General features: G+C 40.6%; 1 protein-coding gene and 1 long non-coding RNA gene across 6 annotated transcripts in view; both read right to left on the bottom strand.

The window, feature by feature from the left end:
• DAPK1 (death associated protein kinase 1) overlaps positions 1-8,872 on the bottom strand; it is an 86,932-nt gene extending 78,060 nt beyond the window's left edge. For 2 of the 4 annotated variants that reach the window (XM_064405601.1, XM_064405604.1), the window contains exons 1-2: positions 8,247-8,403; positions 7,699-7,844 (exon numbers count right to left, since the gene is read on the bottom strand). In XM_064405601.1, the coding sequence (XP_064261671.1) occupies positions 7,699-7,760 (62 nt within the window). In that variant the 5' untranslated portion in view covers positions 7,761-7,844; positions 8,247-8,403. Of the gene's footprint in view, positions 1-7,698; positions 7,974-8,246; positions 8,404-8,728 lie in introns of those variants that run through there. The other 2 variants (XM_064405603.1, XM_064405602.1) reach the window with 2 other exon arrangements.
• A 6,978-nt stretch (positions 8,873-15,850) lies between these two features.
• LOC135290356 (uncharacterized) overlaps positions 15,851-20,039 on the bottom strand; it is a 42,893-nt gene continuing 38,704 nt past the window's right edge. Inside the window, exons 3-4 of one of the 2 annotated variants that reach the window (XR_010353127.1) lie at positions 17,480-19,593; positions 15,851-15,969 (exon numbers count right to left, since the gene is read on the bottom strand). This is a non-coding gene — a long non-coding RNA (uncharacterized LOC135290356). Of the gene's footprint in view, positions 15,970-16,007; positions 19,594-20,039 lie in introns of those variants that run through there. The other variant, XR_010353128.1, reaches the window with a different exon arrangement.

Raw genomic sequence — 20,039 nt, 5'->3', positions numbered from 1 at the left:
CAATATGCCTGGAAACTTTGAAAGACAGGGTTTAAACTGATCCAAAATATCATCAATGACTGTATCCTTATCAGCCTTCTCCTATTCCAGAACAGTATTGTGCAATTCTTTTAATTTTACAAGCTCTGTCTTTATACAATTTAGATTCTTTGTTCATACTGGTCTCATTTCAACAGGTTTCCTTGAGGCAGGAAGCCTTTCAATTCCAGCCTGCAGAACCATCTGTGAAAACTGCAAATGTAAATATAGTTTTTAAAGTTTGTTTCACCAACCATTTTAATTTTTGCAGCATATTATCATACCACTCCAAGCATAGTGGTACAAGGCTAAATGTACTGAAGTCTTAAATCTTCTTTCTCAAGCGGCTTCATCTCACAGCTTCACCACCTTAGCTTAGGATCTCTTATTCACTTTAGAAGAGGACAGCAGCAATCTCTTTGAAATGGAGGCACAAGACCTGCAAGTAACCTGTGAAGGAGGACATACCAAGGTTTACAGGGATATGGAGAAATTTGTGCCCCTACAATTCAACTTTGTCATTAATCTGTTCCGTAACTGCACCAAAACCAACAGAAACGTCACCCAACAACTAACCAAAATGTGCAGGCTCCACTCTTCCTGTATCACCTCCTAGACAAGATCTCAGAGTTTAGCAACATCACTTGTATTAGACTTCTTGGCACTGGCCTTTTGCCCAGTTCTGCAAGATTTCACATTATGCCAAAATTGACTGCATAAGGTAGACAAGCAACAAAATAGTAAAGGCTTGAAGATCTTTAGGCTTTGTCTACACTTTTCAGCTTCACCGATCTCAGCCACTTACTCACCATAGTTAAGTATGACCTATTATACTGCATGGCAAGTCAATGAATGCTGTTCAGGTTTAGAGGATAACCCTCCTCTGTGTCACCTATCTTTGTGCAAGGGGGACAAAACAGTTTGAGAAACAGTTTGGTTTGAGACAGAGCTCCTTCAAAGCTCCATCCAGGACACAAGCTGCTGAGCCACTGCTTTAACTAGCATCTTTTCTTCAGAACATAAAATTGTATCAACAAGTTGCACAGGTTTTCTAACCAAGCCAGTTAAAAACAGAAAGACAACTGGACATTTAGCCAGAGTCTCACGAGAAACACACAATCTCCTCCAAAAACTGGTACAGATTTGAATACCTCTGACTAACTGCAACAACCATTTGTGAAGATTTCAATTACTATTGCACCTCCCATAGTTCTCCTAATTTCCAGCTTATACTTCTTGTTGTCAGTTTATGCTCTTCTGTCTTTGTGGTAAAGTGACTCTTTATCTCCATCCCTCCTGCATATTTAACTCAAAGTAGATTTATGGAGGCAATCACAACTCCATGCAGGCTGAGATTTCACAGTGCTTTCAGCTGATCTGAGAGTGTACACCTGCCATAAACTCGGTAGGGTATAAAAGGTAGGGTATTTTTTCCCCTTTGACAGCAGCACTACCAAAAAAAAAAAAAGGGCAAAACAACATACAGAGAAACACAGCAGAGGAAAGAGATACTGATACTGATCCTTTCAACCACCAACACTGCAGCCTGAGCTTTGAACAAAGCTCTCATGAAACGGTGCTGTCAGCCTCCCCTTCCTAGGCTAAAGAGGCCGACTTCTGTTCAGTACACATAATTCCAGCAGAGCAAATGACATGCTCAATATCTGTAAAGAGAGAAAATGGGGAGGAAAAAACCCCAAACACCTAAAAATCCCCACAACACAGAAGGACTAATCTGGAAAGCTAGAAGGACAGATTGAAGTTTCAGCGCCACCAACACGCCTGCTTTTGTACTGGTCGTGCTTCACCGAGCCAGTTTAGAAGAAAAATCAGACAATTTTTATCTTCTTCCTGATGAGTTTAGATTTACAAAGATCTGTGCATTTAAACTGAAAGCACAGAATAATCAGCAAGCTCTAGTTTTTATTACACTGTAATTTAAAGGGCATACAACAAAGCAGACATTATTTTTCCCCAGGAAAAGAAATAAAGTAAGCAGGACCAAGTTATACCCAAAAAAGCATCAGCACTTCTTGTGCTTTTCATGAAGCAAACCCCTCAGCACATTTTCTACGGCAGCAATTGTCACCAGTGGCATTGTATCGTGACAGCTCTTGCACCCTGTGCAATCAGCAGCTTGCAGGTTATTGTGCATTTGTGAAAAGGAAACATTTTGAGGCAAGTCTGGGAGGCAAAGTGTCTTGAGATGCATAATATTTGCAACTATGCTTTACAGTTAAGAAACCTTCCTTTCAGTATCCATGCAACCATCAAATCCAGGACGTAAAGACAAACATGGAACAACCAACTTCACTTCCAAGAGTTGATAAAACTGATAAAAAAATGTATATGGCTCACAAACAGCACAAAAAAAGGTTATTTGATGTAATTTGAATTGCACAACACTCAATTCTTTAAACAAAACCAAAAGAGCACACAAAAACACCAGTCAACCAAGTTTCCTGGTCAAGCAGGGACTTTGTCATCAACATTTTGAGTTCCTTCTAAGGTCCTTTTCCCTGAAAAACTCATATAGTCCACTCAATTTAATTAATTATCATGTACTACTAAAATGTGAATAAAGTAGTTATAAAACCAGTGAATTATACACTTGCAGTATTTATCACCATGCCTGTACAAAAACACAGGAAGTGGGACCGCAGAGGTCTGCACCTTCTGTGTTTTCAGTTTAACCATTTTACTGCTGCATGAGAAGGAAGGTTAGCACATGCCTTATAATGGAAAATAACAAGGAAACAAGGAAAATAACAAGGAAAATAATATAATGTAGCAAGAAAATACAAGGAAAGAGAAACTGGAAATTTCAATGTACCACAGTTAAAAAGTTTGTAGCTCACATGCAACAGTTTGAGCCCTAAGAAACCATCTTTCACATTTCTCCTTCCCCTCCCCCATATGACTTTCTGATACCTAGGAAAAAATGTTACACTATGAGATTATTAAAGATGGCTGTCATGGGTTTTAGATGTGATAGTTTTGAAAGGAAGTATCCCCTTTGTGATATTCACAATGTGTTTCACATCCTACAAATCTCACAACAGAGCCTGACAATACTGACACAATTTTAATGCATAGGCTAGTTAGCAAGATTAACTTAGATTGTCAAACCTGAAAAGTGCCATGAAGGCCAAAATCTGGTTGCCATTCAGGTTCATTTGTTTGGGGTTTTTTCAGTGCTTTTACTTTCCTCCCAATAGAGAAGTGCAGCATAGTTACAGTGTTTGGATAGATGACAGGCAGCCTCTGCAGCTGTAAAAAGCAGCGCTACCAAAACCCAGTATCTAAATAATCAAAACCACATACATTCATATTCAACCTACATACTCCCTGTTTACAATGGAAATAATTTTCCAGGGAAAATAAAAAAACAAGCCTTTTTTACTCAACTCTGAAAGGTAGAGGAACAGAATGTAAATACATATTTGCACAGCTCTCTGTTCTCTCTTATCAACATCTTCAGCATGTTATCCTAGATATTTTTCTCTCACAACTGATAAAGCCATTAGGTACATTAGGTAGCAGGGTTAGGTTGCTACTTTTTACTCTTAGCATTTCTGACTAGTGAGTTCCCAAGCAGAGTCAGAGCATTCTCCAAAATTGGCAAGCTTCGGTGCAGCTTTCCTTTGACAAGTTACAAGTGTTTCCCTAGCGAGTCCAACAGGTCCAAACAAGCCTGACATTCAAAAGTGTTAGATACCTCTTCCTGCTTTCTGAATCAACAAGAATCTAAAAACTGTGAATCACAGTGCAATGCAAATACCATTCTTCAACTCCAAAACTTTACCTTAACACTCTGCATCTCTTTTAGACAGCACATGAAAGCTTGAAGAAAAATAAAACAACCAAAAATACCAAATGTGGGTGTTGGGGGTGAAGGAAGGAGGAGCTGTCTATATGATCAGGAACTCACACAGACAAACACAGTATGTATTTTTAAAACAGCTTTGGATAGCTCTCTCTAAAATTATTTAAACAACACCACATTTCTCACAATACCGTATGAATTCCCAAGCAAGGCCAGTCATGGGATGCAAAAAATGTACCTTGAAAGGTTCAGTGTACTTTGAAGGTCTTTACTTGCTTGCTCACCATAGCGAGGTTTTTAATGCTGAACTTGAATTCCTGACTTTTGGGAAGACTGAAGTAAAAGCACTGCAGCAGGTATTTAAAATGCACAGTCACAACACCTGCAACTGCAGGCAGAATTAAAATGACAAAATTGCTTTCAGCGAATTTGTTGCTCTTCCAGGATAATGTTTACCACCACTAGAAACTTCATGGTTAGATGATTACTTAACACATCTATAGGTAGCTGCATGTGAACAAGTAAGACATGTAATTCCATATTTGTAAGAAGGACAGAAAACAAAAAAAAAGTGTATGCAACACACCATACATTAATCAAGAGCAATCTTCTTATGTGTACCAAAGATAGCATTAGATCCGTAAGTCTCCCAAGACTGCATTGATACAAAAGCTTAAGGTAAACCAACCTTAATAGCCGTAAACTTGTCAGGAGAAATCATGTATGGGCAAGAATAAATAAGGTTGATTCTACCAGTATTTACAATTGCAAATTTATTTTTTCTTATTCTCCCTAGGCATGAATGAAAACAAACTAAAGACTAGAAGAAAGCAGACTTTTTCGGGAACAGGACTATGACTGTTTGTAGCTTCTTCTGCAAAAGCAAAGTAAAACACCAGAAAACTAGAGAACACTTTTTTTTTTTTTAGCCCAGGCACACCATCATCCCTTCTTCTTATTTCCAACAATGCTAGGTTTTATGCTAAGCAATACTTAAACCTCTTTTATTACTTTCTATCAAAAATTTAATTTACACAGCCCATTTACTTTCTTCAACACACCTTTCTTATTTAAATGATTTTTATTCTAGTTACCGTCAAAAGTATTATAATGTAACAAAGACTTAAATAATTTACAAGGAAAAACAGTGTAGATTATTAAAATTAAAATTCACTGAGCTCCCTGAAAAGGCAGGTTGGCCTAGGAACTTAGGGATCTTTTCACTGAAACACAAGTCCATCAATAAAAACTCGCCTGTTAATTTATTCACCTTTTTTGCTTCATGCCTCTAGCTAAATAAGAGGAAATAAAAGCATTCTTCCAAGAGAAGGGGGAAAATCAGTTGATTTGGCAAAATGGAACCTTTTGTCACTGCTTAGTTGAAGTATTATTTCACAATTTTGGTTCCCAAATGAATACAAGAAATTTTAAAGTCAAAGGTGTTTTTAATATTCACTGGTTTTTGAGTTTTGAGCCTCAGGGTAACTACATCTATATGCAAACCTAACAGTCAGACCTAACTTAACCTGCTAAGGGGTAAATGAGGAATGGTACCTAAAAGTGACAGATTTACAAAAAAGAATTTTGTGCAATCCTAGAAATTTAAGTTCAAAAAGAAATTAAAAACATCACTGAAATAAACCATACAACAATTATCCCGAGGTTTGTCTACTCTCATGGTTTTATGACAACATTTCACACTGGAATAATCCTGGTTTCTTAAAATGATACTGAAATGAAAGCCTTGGCCCTTTTAAATAGCTATATTCCATTTTTAAAGGAAAACCCTGCCAAACATTTCACAGTGTTTTACCATCTACTGGTATTTTCTTACATATACAGATAAAATTGATGAGGTTCTTAGATTTCTTTACTATTTTTCAAGTGAAAACTAGAGTAGATTTTAACCTTCTTTAAAATTCGTAAAATATTATAGGTTTAGAATGCAAGCCAAGCTCCTGCAGCATTAGGATGGCTAAAACTGCCACTGTTGTAATACCCTGTTGGTAAATGATAAAATAAATATACAATTTTTAAACCGAATGCCATTACCTAACACTCTGCCAGTTTGAAACCCTCCATTTGTTCTGGTTTTTTTTGGTTTTTCTTTTACTATCTAACGTTTTCAGTGTTTGCACTTCCCATACTGTAAAAAGGAAATGCCTGCTCTCCACTGCTGTGCTCTGGAGCTTGTGACTTGTGACTTCTAAAGAACATTTATTTGAAAAAAAAAACCTGCATGTATTTAAACACTTCTTACGTAATTGGCCTAAGGGCAATTGTTCTATTTCATAAATATTTATCAGGAACCAAACACTGCACTGATACTTCCTCTTTCAAAAAAATACAGGAGAAATTACATAAACCTAACACCTTCTAAATTTGAACATTGACGTTGTCCTCTCCCTGAAGAATCTTAAAAATCCCACAATATATGTGTGTCTTTATTATCTTCCATGAAGTCACTCATTTATCAGTATCTGTAAGCACAACAATGGTTTTATCTTTAAGAGTCCAGAAACCTAAACCTGAATTTTGGAAAACTGTGTATCCTTGTCAAAAAAACCCTAGAAATCAAATAGAGCAATTTTAGGAGCTAAATAATTGTTTAGATCACAAAATCCGAACTCAAGCTTTAGCATGAAAATACATCTTCCTATCAAGTCATCCAGCAAGTTAATATTAGTTCACAGTCTAACAAAGTCCTAGAATGTTACTCTAGATGTATGAAAATGTCAACCCAGAACACTATGTAGAAATAAAAGTACATATTTATTGTCAAAGTCACATCAACAAACTTGTATATAAATGGGATGAAGTTTGCTAGAAATACAGTGCAATTAACTTTCTTATAGTGGGGGGAGGCTTCTTGGTTGGTTAGTTGTTGTTTGGGGGGGTTGGGTTATTTTGGTTCATTGGTTGTTTTGCTGTTGTTTTTGTTTAGGGCTTTTATTTTAGGTTTTTTTTTTTTAATTTATTTTTAAGAAATCATTATATATTTCTAAGTTACTGCCTATTCAGGTAACTTGTTCACAACATTTGCTATGATTGGACCCTTCACTGGAAAGGTACGCAGAGGCAGATATGGGGGCATCTGAATGCCCTGTGCTAACTGAACACTGATCCTGTGCTTTGAAATCACCAGGATGAGCACTAGACAAGGATTCTGCCATACTGGTTTGCTAGAATGCCATTGGATTCCTCCTTAAAGAAGGAGGAAACAACACGAAAAAGAGTCTCATGTAACAAAATCCAGTGTTTTAACTGTCTTAAAACATGGAAAGCACTGAAAAAACACGGCATGACCAATATTGTGAGCTCGGAAGGGCTCACAATTGCACAGCATTCACGAATCAAGGTTCAAGTAGGCAGCTCTGCATCTGCAGCACTCTGCTCAAGTCCCTCAATCTGACTTCCAGCTCCAGCAGCGATGCCCAGACAGACACCTTCACCACAGATATAGATGGAATACAGAGCTTCCCTCACTTCTTTAATCACCTTCTCAAAGCAAAATGCAGCACGCAATACAAACGTAGTCCTTCCCACGATGAACAATGCAAACTTCCCTCCTTCAAGCCCAGCCCGTCTCCAGCTCCCCGCCCGGCGAGCAGCAGCGAGCCTCGCACGGCCGCAGCGGGCGTCGAGCTGAGCCAGGTACCACTTAGGAACTGTCCCTGTCCAAAAATCTCATCACACCCGTGTTGAAAAGGCAAAGACGCGGTAACTTCAAATCCAACTCCCTTTTCTGCCTTCGGGCACCTCAGACACGGTGGAAAGGCAACGCGGGTGTGCGACTGCCCTCGCCCCTTGCCCGGCGGCGCTCAGAGGCCACGGCTCCCTCCGCCCGCACCCACCTGCCAAGGTCCTCGCCCGTCTCGTAGTGCTCCTCCAGGTTCTCCTGCCGGAACACCGTCATGGTCGCCGCCCGCCGCCGCCTTCAGCCCCTGCTCGGCGCCCTCATCACCAGTGCCCGGGAGCCGCCCGCGCTCGGCTGCGAGCCCTGCGGAGGAGCGCGGAGGTGAACGCCCCTGCCCCTGCCCGCGGTCCCTCCCGGCGCCGGGGCTCTGCCCGTCCTCCTCTCCCGCGAGGGAAGCGGCACCCGCGGGCCGAAGAGCGCCTCCCCTGTTCCTGCCCGAGCGCCGGGAGAAGAAAGCGGCGCCCCCGCCCCTTCCCCGGCAGCGGCAGCCGCCCAGCTGCCGTGGCGGCCGCCGGAGCCCAGCTGCCCGCCCGTCGCATTCCTCAGTGGCTCCGTTGCCCTGTCAACCGAGACGTGCCCCCGGGCCTGCGGCAGGAGCCCCCCCGGACATCTCCGCAACCTGACCCCGGGCGAGGCGGGGGATCCTCTCCGCGCCGCCAGGCCGGGGCTAGCGGCGCCGGTTCTCCCGCGGCGCCCCCCGCTTACCCGCTCGCCCTCCCGCCGCTCCGCGACCTGGGAAGCGGCGACAGCGCCGCGGCCGCTCCCGGGCGGCGCGCAGGCACTGGCGGTGCGGCCAATGGGGAGCGGCCCGCCCGCCGCGCCGCCCTCCGCCCTCGCCGCGGCCTGCCTCCCGCCCTGCCCCGCTCGGCACCTCCGGCCGCCTCGGCCAGGTGCGGCCGCCCCGCCCCGCCCCGCTCGGCACGGCCCGGCCCGGCACGGCACGGCCCGGCACGGCACGGCACGGCCCGGCACGGCACGGCACAGCGAGCCCGCGGCGGCGGGACCCGCCCAGCGCGGCGGTGCGGGCGGCTCCCGGCACGGCCATTGTGTGCGCCCGCCGGCCGCGCCCTCCCGCAGCCCGCGCCCCGGGCAGGGCGAGCGGGGCCGGGGCAGCCGAGAGACTGCCGGCTGCTGCCCTCCGCCCGCCCGCTGATGGCACCCTCCTCTACCAAAAAAGAGGTGCTCACCCCAGCGCCCGCCCGTGCGGAGCCCCCGGGCCGCACCAGCAGCGGCGAGCTCAGGACGGCAGCTGTAGTCCGCGTGGAACACGTGCCCGCCCCGGGCACGCCGAGTGTTGCCGGCCCGCACGGAGAAGGGAGCCTCAGCCACTGGCAGCGCTCTCGGGCACCTCAGCAAACAAATGCTTATGTGCTGTTTGCAGGTGTTCTCTCACCAGGACACAATAATCACACTTTTTCAAAATAGAAGATACAGTCTACTCCCTCTACAGGGTGTTGCACCTTATATTTGGCGGTTTTGTGTCATCTTATGTGCTTCTGTTGCTTCTCTGGCTCAGATTTCCCAGCACTTTATGTTTTCTGTAGTCCCACACCAAGTTGAGTACTGATTACATGCTGGAGACAAGTGTTTTTCCTAGTAGCTCTGTTTTCCTCACATCCATTTTGTTCAGCCTTTGAAAAGTAAATGACGTCACATAACTTTTAAGTTACATCTCCATCTGAACTTTGGAGATGTTCAGAGAGAGAATTGCTCATCAAAGGTAACAGGAAGTTCAATGCACTCATATGATTTCACACCTACTCGATTTAGCACTTGAAAGAGCCTGACCTTCAGATACAGATCAACAAGTATAGAATCCCTGATATTTTCTGAGTGAGTTACAGCATGACCTTGTACAAGTGTCAAAAATGTTTTTCACTTCCACTGAAGTCATCTGTAAATCGAAGGGAGGGTATTTGGTTGGATTGCTGGATGTGAAGTTACACAAGATCACCTGCAAAGAGTTTAGATCAAGAACTATGCACCCCTCTTTCATTTATAGCCAATGATGCAGGAGTATGGATGCTCTGCCTTTTCTTCAGCCCATCTTCTACATGTTTAATAGGTTTTCAAAGTCATGGCTTGCACAGTTTAGGCTGTCAGATTTTCTACACAGTTTCAGGCTTTTAACAAACAGGTTCAAAAGTTCATTTTGGTTTTGGAGATTGTTCCTTTGCTGAAAATAAGGACAACCAGTGTAGCCAGTCCATGGAATTTCCAACACTCCAACCTTGCTTGATTCTTCAGGGTTTTTTAACTTCTTTATTTTGGTATGTTTTATGGAGGCCCTGAGCTTCTACAAGAGTAACATTTCTTGTACTTTGTATGTATTTTGCATTGCAAGCAGTGCTCAAATGTGCAATCAGTATTACTCTTTTATGTGCCAACCCTGCTTCAACTGAAGGAAATTTTGCTATTGATTCAAGTAAAGCAGGTGCACATTGGAATCAATACACAATGACTGAGATAATTACCAAGATGCAAAGGAACAACAGAAAAATTAATTGCTTAAATGTTTCTCTTTCCCCTTTCATTAAATAATCCTATTAGAAGGTGGAAATCTTGCCACCCATCTGTCTAGGTCTGGGATGCCTGAATTCTGTTACCCAGGCCCCTCAGTGACCACAGGGTTGTGTTTGAATCTCTTGAGGCAGCAGCAGCAGCACAGGTCACCACACTGTACGCAGAGGAGGAGTTATGCTTCACTCGAGTGAAGTCAGCCACAATGGCATATCCATGCCATGGTGTACACAGGTGCAAAAGAAGAGGTTTGCCAACAGAAGCACTGTTCCTGTTTCTTCAGAAAAGTACTCACCTGTTTTTTTCTGGTGCAGTTCCCTTTTAAAGGGCTCGCCAGTTCCTGGTGGGACTCATCTGGCGTGTGGGAACAGTCTAGGTGAAAACCCAGTCCCATTGCTGTGTCTTCAAAATGCTCATCGACGTTCATGAGAATTAGTGGATTGTACGTGTAGTAAATGGAATAAATAATTCTAAATTGCTGTCAAATGTAATTCAGCAACTGTGAGTGTGGTTTATGCTTATAGGTTTAATATGGGGTGAAATCTAGCCCTAATAAACTTGGTGGCAGAATCTCCATGATTTCATAGTTCTATGATTTCAAGGCAGTGTGATTTTTTTTTCACTCAATGTAATATAACAAAAATAATAAAGTGAGATTAACTCCCTACTAACACCATTGTAAATCAGGAGTGATAGTGATTATTTCTGTGTGAAAGAGGCTCAGGAGCAAGATTAGTAACAACAAATGTGTTTTCAAAGGAATGATTTGTGCCTGCCTGATTACTACGTGAAGTGTTGTTGTGTTGAAAAGCAAGTGTTCTGTTCCTCAGTAAATATTACAAAGAATCAAATTTGCAAAGTATATGCATCCCCCAGCAGTGTTAAGTGAAGAGAAAGCTACATTGTTTCTGCTAGTCAAGTGATTTACGGCACTCTTTAGCCACTTGGCTCCTGAGCCTACACAGCCTTTTCTACATGAAGTTAACAGACAAGGAGGCATATTATGTGTATTGTTTCAGGATAAATCTTTTCAAAATCACTGCCAAATTATTTTCTGACATCCAAGTAACATGTCTCTCCTAACAATGTAAGATCCCAATTATGGCAAAGAACATAAATTACTTAGGCTAGCTATTACTTCTGTGTATAGTTTTCTTTTTAAGAGATCAGCATTTTTTTTCAGCATGACTATAGAAGCAATTTCCTGGGTTTTGTGTGATAAGGTCTGCTGATTTATAGGTTTTCCATTGCTATTTTAATTTCTCAAAAAAATTAAAATCTGGATTAATTTCTCACAAAGCAGTCTAGTTACTGCTCCCAAAAACTGAGCTTCCCTATCCATCATAAACATCAGGGATGATAGCACAATTGAAAGGTGAAAATTGGTGTCACAGAGCCACTTAGTTTAGTAAACCCAAAGCACTTATCCTAGAAAAGTTGCTCCAGGTGTGCCAGTGCATTTTGTGATTAGGTCTTGCATCACTCAGAAAGTAGACAGAAAACACTGATTCACAAAGGTCTAAAGCTGCTGACAAGGTAAGACCTCTAGCCTCACAAGGCAGTACTTTTAGGGCAGTAACTAGTGGTGCAGAGTAAATTTTTCTAGTTGGGAAAATAATTCCTTAGCCTTTCAATCAGTGAAAAAACACTATGTTGTTTAAAATTGCAAAAAATCATTTAATTGCTGTATTTTGGAAGACAAGTAGAAATAAAGTTCATAGAAAATTATCAGCATCACTGTTCTGGAAGCATCTCAGAATGATTACTGTCTCATTTATTCTCTAGGTATTTATGTCAGTTCCTCAGGAAAAAAAAAAAGGAAAGGAAAGGAGAGGAGAGGAGAGGAGAGGAGAGGAGAGGAGAGGAGAGGAGAGGAGAGGAGAGGAGAGGAGAGGAGAGGAGAGGAGAGGAGAGGAGAGGAGAGGAGAGGAGAGGAGAGGAGAGGAGAGGAGAGGAAAGGAAAGGAAAGGAAAGGAAAGGAAAGGAAAGGAAAGGAAAGGAAAGGAAAGGAAAGGAAAGGAAAGGAAAGGAAAGGAAAGGAAAGGAAAGGAAAGGAAAGGAAAGGGACATGTTTTTTTTTTAATTTCCCAAGAGACTTACAGCTAACCTAGCACCTGTCCACTCATGTGTTTATTCATCAGGGACCCATACCTATACCATGTACATATCCCAACACGTGCTCTTCTTTACTGAAAAATGCAAGCTGTTGATGGAAACAGGAAGGCTCACATCTGCAGTGGAGGGCTCATTTTCCCTGAAGGTGAACTGTGATCATGAAAGCCTTTTACAAATGACCCAAGAATAATCACTAATCAAAATCAGGGCTAAATAGCAATTACATTCATTTGAATGATAATAATTCTCACTTGTAGGTTTGTTCTTTGTATTATTGTATGTTTCTTTAATGGAAAATAATCTGCAAATGCTTGATTTCAATTTTTTGGCAGAACTGTTTTTTTCTGAAAAGAATGTTTACTGCAACTCAAAACATTTTGACAAAGATTGTGTTAATGTATAATTTAAGTAAGGTAGATGTGTATTTTCTTATTTTTAGTTAAAATATCACTTCTAATAGTATACCTTTTTATTGAATTTTGGACAACATATTCTGTGGGCAAAAATATATATGTTCTAAAGTAGCACAACTAAATCCTTCGTTTTTTTTTTTTAATTTTTAATTCTGAGCTCAAACAGTTCATTTCCTACAAAAACAAAAACATGTTACTGCATTTTTTGTAAATTTTCTTCAGTCAGGCCAAAGGATATTACAAATCTACACTTCAAAAAAGAAGTCAACAAAACACTTGCTGGAAATCTCTGGTAATTCCCATGCTGCCTCAAAAAATTTACAGGGACCATGAGGGACTAATTTGTACTGTATATTGCACTATAAACCTTGAACTTGATTGGCATCTCAGTGATATGCATGTTTAATAATAAAACTTATAACATTTGCTGTGATAAAACCATGAAAAGCATTCGCTTTTATGCAATACTCATTAGATTTCCTGCCACTCAATTTTGAAATACAAAAGTTTATCAGACCTACCAGTAATATACAATACAACAAAAATATATTTACACAGATCAGAAAGTTTCATGAAATAATGGATGACAGGATGAGGTAGCATTTCCTGTTCTGTATTTATGTCTTTTATTCCCTTTTCTTCTTTAAGGGAATCTCTACATTTCTGGTCAGTATAGAAACAAAGGAATCAAAGTATACATATGTACAGAAGAAAAAAACATTTAATAAGGAGACTTAAATTTATACAATGACTTTCATTCAGTGCTCCCCAAATACTTTGCAAACACTGGTTCCTTTAATTATCCTCTCCTACACCTCTGTAACAGTTCGGTGTAAAGTAATTTTACTTGTGTATACTGAACAGGTACTCCATGCATTCACCATCCACAAGAATCAGCTTTAGAGAAACCCACATGATGGGTAGAAGAGATCGGCAGGATAGTGCCTGTGGTGGTTTATTTTGGTCCTGTAACCCACCAAACTTCCCACTTCCGAGCTACTTTCCTGCTGATGTCAGGTGTTAGAAGGTAAATGTGCTTGCTGACAAGTGGCCTTGGCTCGTTGCCTGCCAAAGCCACCTGTGGGTTCAAATTCCTTTGCCATGGTACAGTAATGTGGCGGTCATAACCTTATCCTTAGAAATAAATGCTGAGTAGTGTTTAATCTACCATTTTACAGATAAGGCATGGGAAATGCAGGCTGGATATAGAGTTTAATCCACAAACTCTGGGTGTATATTTAGGTGCTGAAAATATTTTTTTGTTTTTTTAGCTAAACATGACTAAATTGTACATGAAGAATGTCTGTAAGATCTGCATGATGTGCACATATTTCAAGTATAAGACTTGAAATAAGTGATGATGATTGAAAAAGATGTTATCCTAACACTTAACTCCTTATTCCAGTTAGACTCTAAGACTGTCTCTGTCAGATACTGTGAGACAAGACACCTACACAGCAGTGTTTCCTTTAAGGATGCACTGTGAAAATCTGGATTTAAAGTCATTAATGCTTTTCAATGCTGCCCCAGATTTTCCCCGTCTCAGCAGGTCTGGCATGACAGATATGCTACTGTGGAGTCCACAAAAAATACCTTGTTACTACAGCAAGCGTTACTATCTCTTAGTTTTTAAATCACATTTACCGTAGGAATCTTAAATCTGTACACTCATCAAAAACTCAGTCTTTACACTGGTGCTTGCATGTGCCTGTCACAATTTTTGTTGAAGAAAACTGATAATGCAAGACTAGTGCTAAACCAGAACAGATTTAGCAGGTGATATTTAAAGGTAGAAATGTGGGAGACTTTTTTGTAGGATTAGTACATGATCCAGATTGCTCAAAATACTGGAGAATCAAGGGCAGCAATTTGAAAATCATGAACTGGGATGAACACATCAGCTGCCCAGCACCCTGACAAGCTATAGGTTGAGTGGTAAAGGAGTAGCACTCTCCAGCTGTTTGTGAAATGCCTATGTGTGAAATCATCAGCAAACGAAAAGAAAAGCTGTCTGTTTGCCTGTTTTGCAGCATTTGCTCTGTGTATTTGGGCATTTCTGAAAACAAAACAACCCTAAGCATGAATCTACAACAAACAGAAATTGTATAGAATTGTCATCTAGATGTTAGGGAGCTAAAGTAATCATCTTTGGCATGTTTCATGCCCATACATTCCATCTGCCTATCTTGCTTACATGTACAGCAGACAATGAAACAATTGTGCTTAATTTCAGAAGAAATAAATTGGAATTTTGTGTTCAGTTTCCTTTGTGTGAGATTCCTTTGCCGAGGTATTGCCCACAACACACTCTGATTGTGCCAAGGACTTCTCTGTGCGTGTGTATGCCATGCAGAGAGCTAGGCAGAAGCACAACTAAACTTCTGCAAATTGGCAGATTCATCAAGCAAAAGGAAAAAAAAAACAACACAAGAGGCTTCTGTTATGTAAATGACACATAATCTTGGAGAGCTGATTAAGCGATGCTGCAAATTGCTCAAATACTCTAATCAAGTCAGCTGAAGTTTCCTGTGGTATAGAAAAATCTGTCCTGATGAAATTCCAGTTTCAGAGTTTGATCTTTAAGTTTGCCTGGTGTAAGTGGTACTGGTTGTGATGCTCAACCATTGCCTGCTGAAGTTTCCCCAGACCCTCCCCCTCCACTTTATTTTACCTAGTTGCATTGTTAGCTCAAGGTAACACAACCTAATACGTCCAACCTTGCTGTGGAAGGTACAAAGGCCTGATGAGGATCGGAGTCAGATAGTTTACTTCATAGCACCTTTTTGCTGGTGTAGCTGGGAGTAAAAATGGTGGAAGAAGGACTCTGGGACAACATTTCAAAATTAACACAGCGTGTATGTGTAATGTTGAGGATTAGTACTGAGCACTTCCCAAGATGTGTGGTTCAGAATGTTAAAAGGAGTGTTAAAACCATTTTTTCTCAGCTGAATGAATCCTTTCCAGCATGCATTCAATTAATTTTGTATTTATCCCTTAAATTGATTTATTATTGTACCACAAGTAAAGCTGAACAATGATTCAATGAGTTCAGGTACTACAGTGGATGGGTTACCATTGTATATTTTAGTGATTATCTTCTTTCTGTACAATTTTCAAAGGAAAAGCAGCAGCCATATACCTACATACTCAACTGTCCCAGTAGCATTTTACATCCTGAGTCCCTGAAGGATTTTCCTTCTCCATATACCCTAGAGGCTTCTCAGCTACTAAGAGAACAGGTGTGACAAGTGGGGATTCTGCTGTATTGCAAAAACCAATATATATTTTATTATTTATTAGTGATTGTCCCAGCTCCCTATTAGTATGGGAACTTCTTGCAGGAATCTGAAGCCGAGATTCACCAAAGCAGATCTGGAGATCTAGATGTTAAACAAAACAACATCAACTGTTAATCTGGTGGAGTAAACCACTGCTTACATAAGTACAGGCTGGAGAGTTTGTAATCACTCTGCTGGGTGAGCACTTCAGTGTGCAGTATCCTTTCACGAAAGGTGAAGGTCAAACTTATGTGCTTAACTAAAGGGACTGCTTTTCAAATCCAGAATCTCACCCTGACTTCAAGATCTAGGGAGCAGCATGGGTCAACCATTAAAATACAGAATGCCATTCTAGTATTCTCATAAGAAAAGTAGCATCATGATTCATTCCTATTCACATTACAAAAATTATACATTATTTATATGCGTATTGCTCAAATAGATACCATTGTATCCAGAAAGAATTACTAAATGGGAAGTAAGCATTCAGAACATCTTATTCTTGAATTAACAAAGACATGCATTAACAATGATGGGTCTTGTACCTGAAACCATATTTAGCAACTAATTTAACTGACAGGCAAGGAGAAAGAGTTCTGTCATGCAGACATGACCTTCAGCTGTCAGGCTGTTGCAAAAACCTAATTCATAATACTATGCGAAGCACTTTCAAAGCTCCTTTTTCTTTTTCTTTCTCTCTCTTTTTATTTATTTTTTTAACATTACATACCAGTATTTAAACAATCAAAGACATTTTACAATCTGGCCAATGAGAAAAAAATCTAGTGAGGATACATGAAAGAATAACAAAGACATATGAGTAAATTCAGATTAAATAATAGAAATGGCTATTTAAAACCTGGTGAATATTGCTCAAGGGGAGAGACTGCCTTGAATCCAAGTGAGTGGGATAGGTGGGTTGGTGACTCAGCTGCACAAACAGGACCTCTGGAGCAAAAGCAGTGGTAATAGAAAAGGACTGGGACTAGAGGAGGAGGAATGAGGAAGCTCATGTCTCTGCCATGGCCTTGGAAAATTTGCAGCTGCATTGCCTTTCATGAGTATGAAGAAACACGAGAGAACATTAACGTCTATTCCAAATGAAGTATTCTGTAATATTAAATGTCAGAAAGTTATCCAAGGCTAGTTCTTCAGCTGTTGTTAATCAGTATGATAAATAGGTTCGGTTCTGTAAAGTAATGGAGGCAGTATAATTTAAACAAGGTCAGTATTTAACAGGAACTGTTAAATTAAACATTTAACTGTTTAACTTAACCACTTGACTTAGGAGGATTTAGTGCTAAAGAAAAGGCATGTATGAATCCAGCCTCAGAGAAATATCCATACAGTTCAAACGCCAGGCTAGATACTGAGCATTAGAATGGAAATATTACATTGTTTCAGAATAATTACATTTATGTGTAAACCAGGATTTTTTCTTTCCTGGTACAAGCCTGTTAAAATTAGATTACATTGTGTTCCAGTGCTCAGACTTTGGAGTGTGTGCTGCGAGCTCTTCTTGGCCTGTTTGTCTGCTATGGAGGTGTTAATTTTGAAGTTGCTGTGGTGCAAAGGAAAGGTGACACACTGAATTAATGCAACAGCATTTTACCTAAGAAAATCAGGGTTGTACTTCAAATTCGATATTGTTTTGGTAATGCAGGGTTAGTGCAGGTGCTTGCTCCCATCTCTCCCAGTGACAGAAAGCAGTGCTGTAGAGCTGACACCAGCAGTTAGTGCATATGCAGAAGAGATACGAGACTGCGGATGGACGGCTGCTGACAGGCATTGTCAAAGGGGACCGGACTGGAAACATTTCAGGCAGCACATCCTGTGCTTCCTCAGCACACTGAGAATTCACTTGTCTTCTCTACACCTGTCAAAACAACAACTATTGCATCCTCCACCCCAAAACATGCAGATGAATAAAGGCTGGGGGTGGGGAGGTTTTGCTGATTATTGACTGTAATGAAGGAGAGTGGGTGGTGATAGCACATAGCAGAAACCTAGAAGAAAGGCAGTATGATATAATTTCACCCTGGGAATCTATTGCTATGGCAACAAAGAACATTTTTTTTGAATAGGGTTCAATAAAAAAGTATCACAAAAGGAGAAATCACATTTGATAAACCCTCCCTTTTCCTTGCTTGTATTTTGTTCATTTGTATTTATATTCATTTCTACAGAAATATTTGTAAATATAAAAAATAAATGTTTGTGGCCACTAACATTGCTCTTAAAAGAAATAAAGTACAGTTGTGTTAGCTTTATTGACTTGCTGTGAAGTGACAGCAAATTTCTTGTTTATGTTCTTGATGTTCAGGCCATAGACCACTTAGAGTTTACATTTCTTTTACAGATACTGAAGTGTTCCTCAAGATCTAAGAAGATGTAACTGAGGTCAGAATTTGGCCTGCACCATTTTCTATTCTATACAGATAAAAAATTAATGAAAATAATTACTTCTGGTTAAAGCTACTGAAGTAGGTTTTGATGGCCATTACAAGACACCCTGGCAGCAACATTTCTCTTTAGGAACTGCAGCAGCTTGGAATGGTGAATAGGCTCTTAGGGAGCCAATTTTCTACATTTTCTCTGTGAGAAAGGTTAAAGCTTTGCAGCAACACTAAATGAAGGAACAGTTTTAATCATGCCTCTTCAGGAAGAAGTAAAGCCTTTTATCAGAATGCCAGACTAACATTGCGCGGCTCTGTGCAAGCAATGCCTACCAAAGCCCTGGGATCACCACTCTGTCTGCTGGACACAAGCTGCTGACACAAGGAAGAGTGACCAGTTCTGGGTTTCTATCCCTCTTTAGGGTTTAAATGAGCATTGTGATCTACTAGCTAGACAAGCTAGGGATTAGCTTGTACTGGAGATCTGCTCCCCTGTTTGCCCTTTGAGGTATCTTCATTTCATGACTTTAGGCTTTATCTCACCCTGTTCTCCTAATGCCTGCACTATGGAAAAAAACATTTGCTATTTCTTTGCTCAGAAATTATGTTAATGTGTACTCATGTTTATATTATTTTAGCTCTACTCCAGGTGTAATTCTATTTTTTTTACTATATTGATTGTGTATTTTGAAGTATCTGCAAGCTTTTTGTAAGATATTAAAATGATCTTGTTCCACACCTTTTTTCTGACACAGCTCTTCCAAAAGAGGTATCTGCTGCTGTGAGATACCCTGAGCTCCATGAACAAAAAACCCCTGGGAGCACCAATAATATTGATAGTTAAAATACAAATTTAGTGAAGAAAGGTGGCACACCTATGGCAAGAGACTGATTCAAACAAAGCAATTTCTTTGTATGACTAATTTGTAGAAAACACAAACAAACCAGACCCAATACTGAAACATGAACGGAGAAGAGCCAGAGACTCAATTTGACAGAAGACAAATTAGCTTTTATATAGAACCCTAAAGGGTTTTTTCCTCCAATATGTTGTTGAAACAAGGATGCCATTCTGTTAAAAACTCAGTTTAGAAGTACCTGCCAAGTTGGGAGGTGCAGAATATTACCACATTTTCACTATATTTAGTATACATTTATAGCAGATTAGATTGTCAGGCATTGCTCACCTTTGGACCATTTCAGAAAGCTGTTGGGACCTGAGTTGCATACAGGGCTCTGTGGTTGTTGAGTATAGGAAACTGTGGTTAGCATTGACCTTACTTATACAGCTCTGGAGCACATACTTCCTCATTTTTGTTGGCAAACAAGGCTGCAAACAAACCTTAGCATATGTTAGGTGTCCTGAGATGAAAATCTCTGGCAAAGAGGGAAGACTTAGGGCATATTGTGCAATGTCAGCTTTTGTCCAGAAAAAAAAAAAATCAAACATCTGCAAGGACCAGTGCTACTGAGAATTTTTTTGAGGTCAATTTTCACTCTCTCTTCAAGTGTCTTGCCTATAAATTATGAATTTTCAATCAAAGGACTCTGTCCCACAGACAAAGATTCTGCCACAGAGTTACCGCTCACAGAAACTGCAGTACTTGTATCTGGATGGAAAGACACTGAATTACACACCCATGACACTGAAGAAGTAAAACTTGGTCTCAGAATTCTTGCTGCATAAAGAACAGGGACAACCTTATGTGCTTTTTGGCCTGGTATCTGCTTTTAATGTTTATGTGCTTTTCTTGTTCTCACAACATCACTACCAGT

This window comes from Passer domesticus, chromosome Z (genome assembly GCF_036417665.1).
Source record: "Passer domesticus isolate bPasDom1 chromosome Z, bPasDom1.hap1, whole genome shotgun sequence".
NCBI classification, from domain to species: Eukaryota; Metazoa; Chordata; class Aves; order Passeriformes; family Passeridae; genus Passer; species Passer domesticus.
The sequence above is the reverse complement of the archived record's forward strand: the minus strand, read 5'-3'. Positions and strand labels throughout refer to the sequence as shown.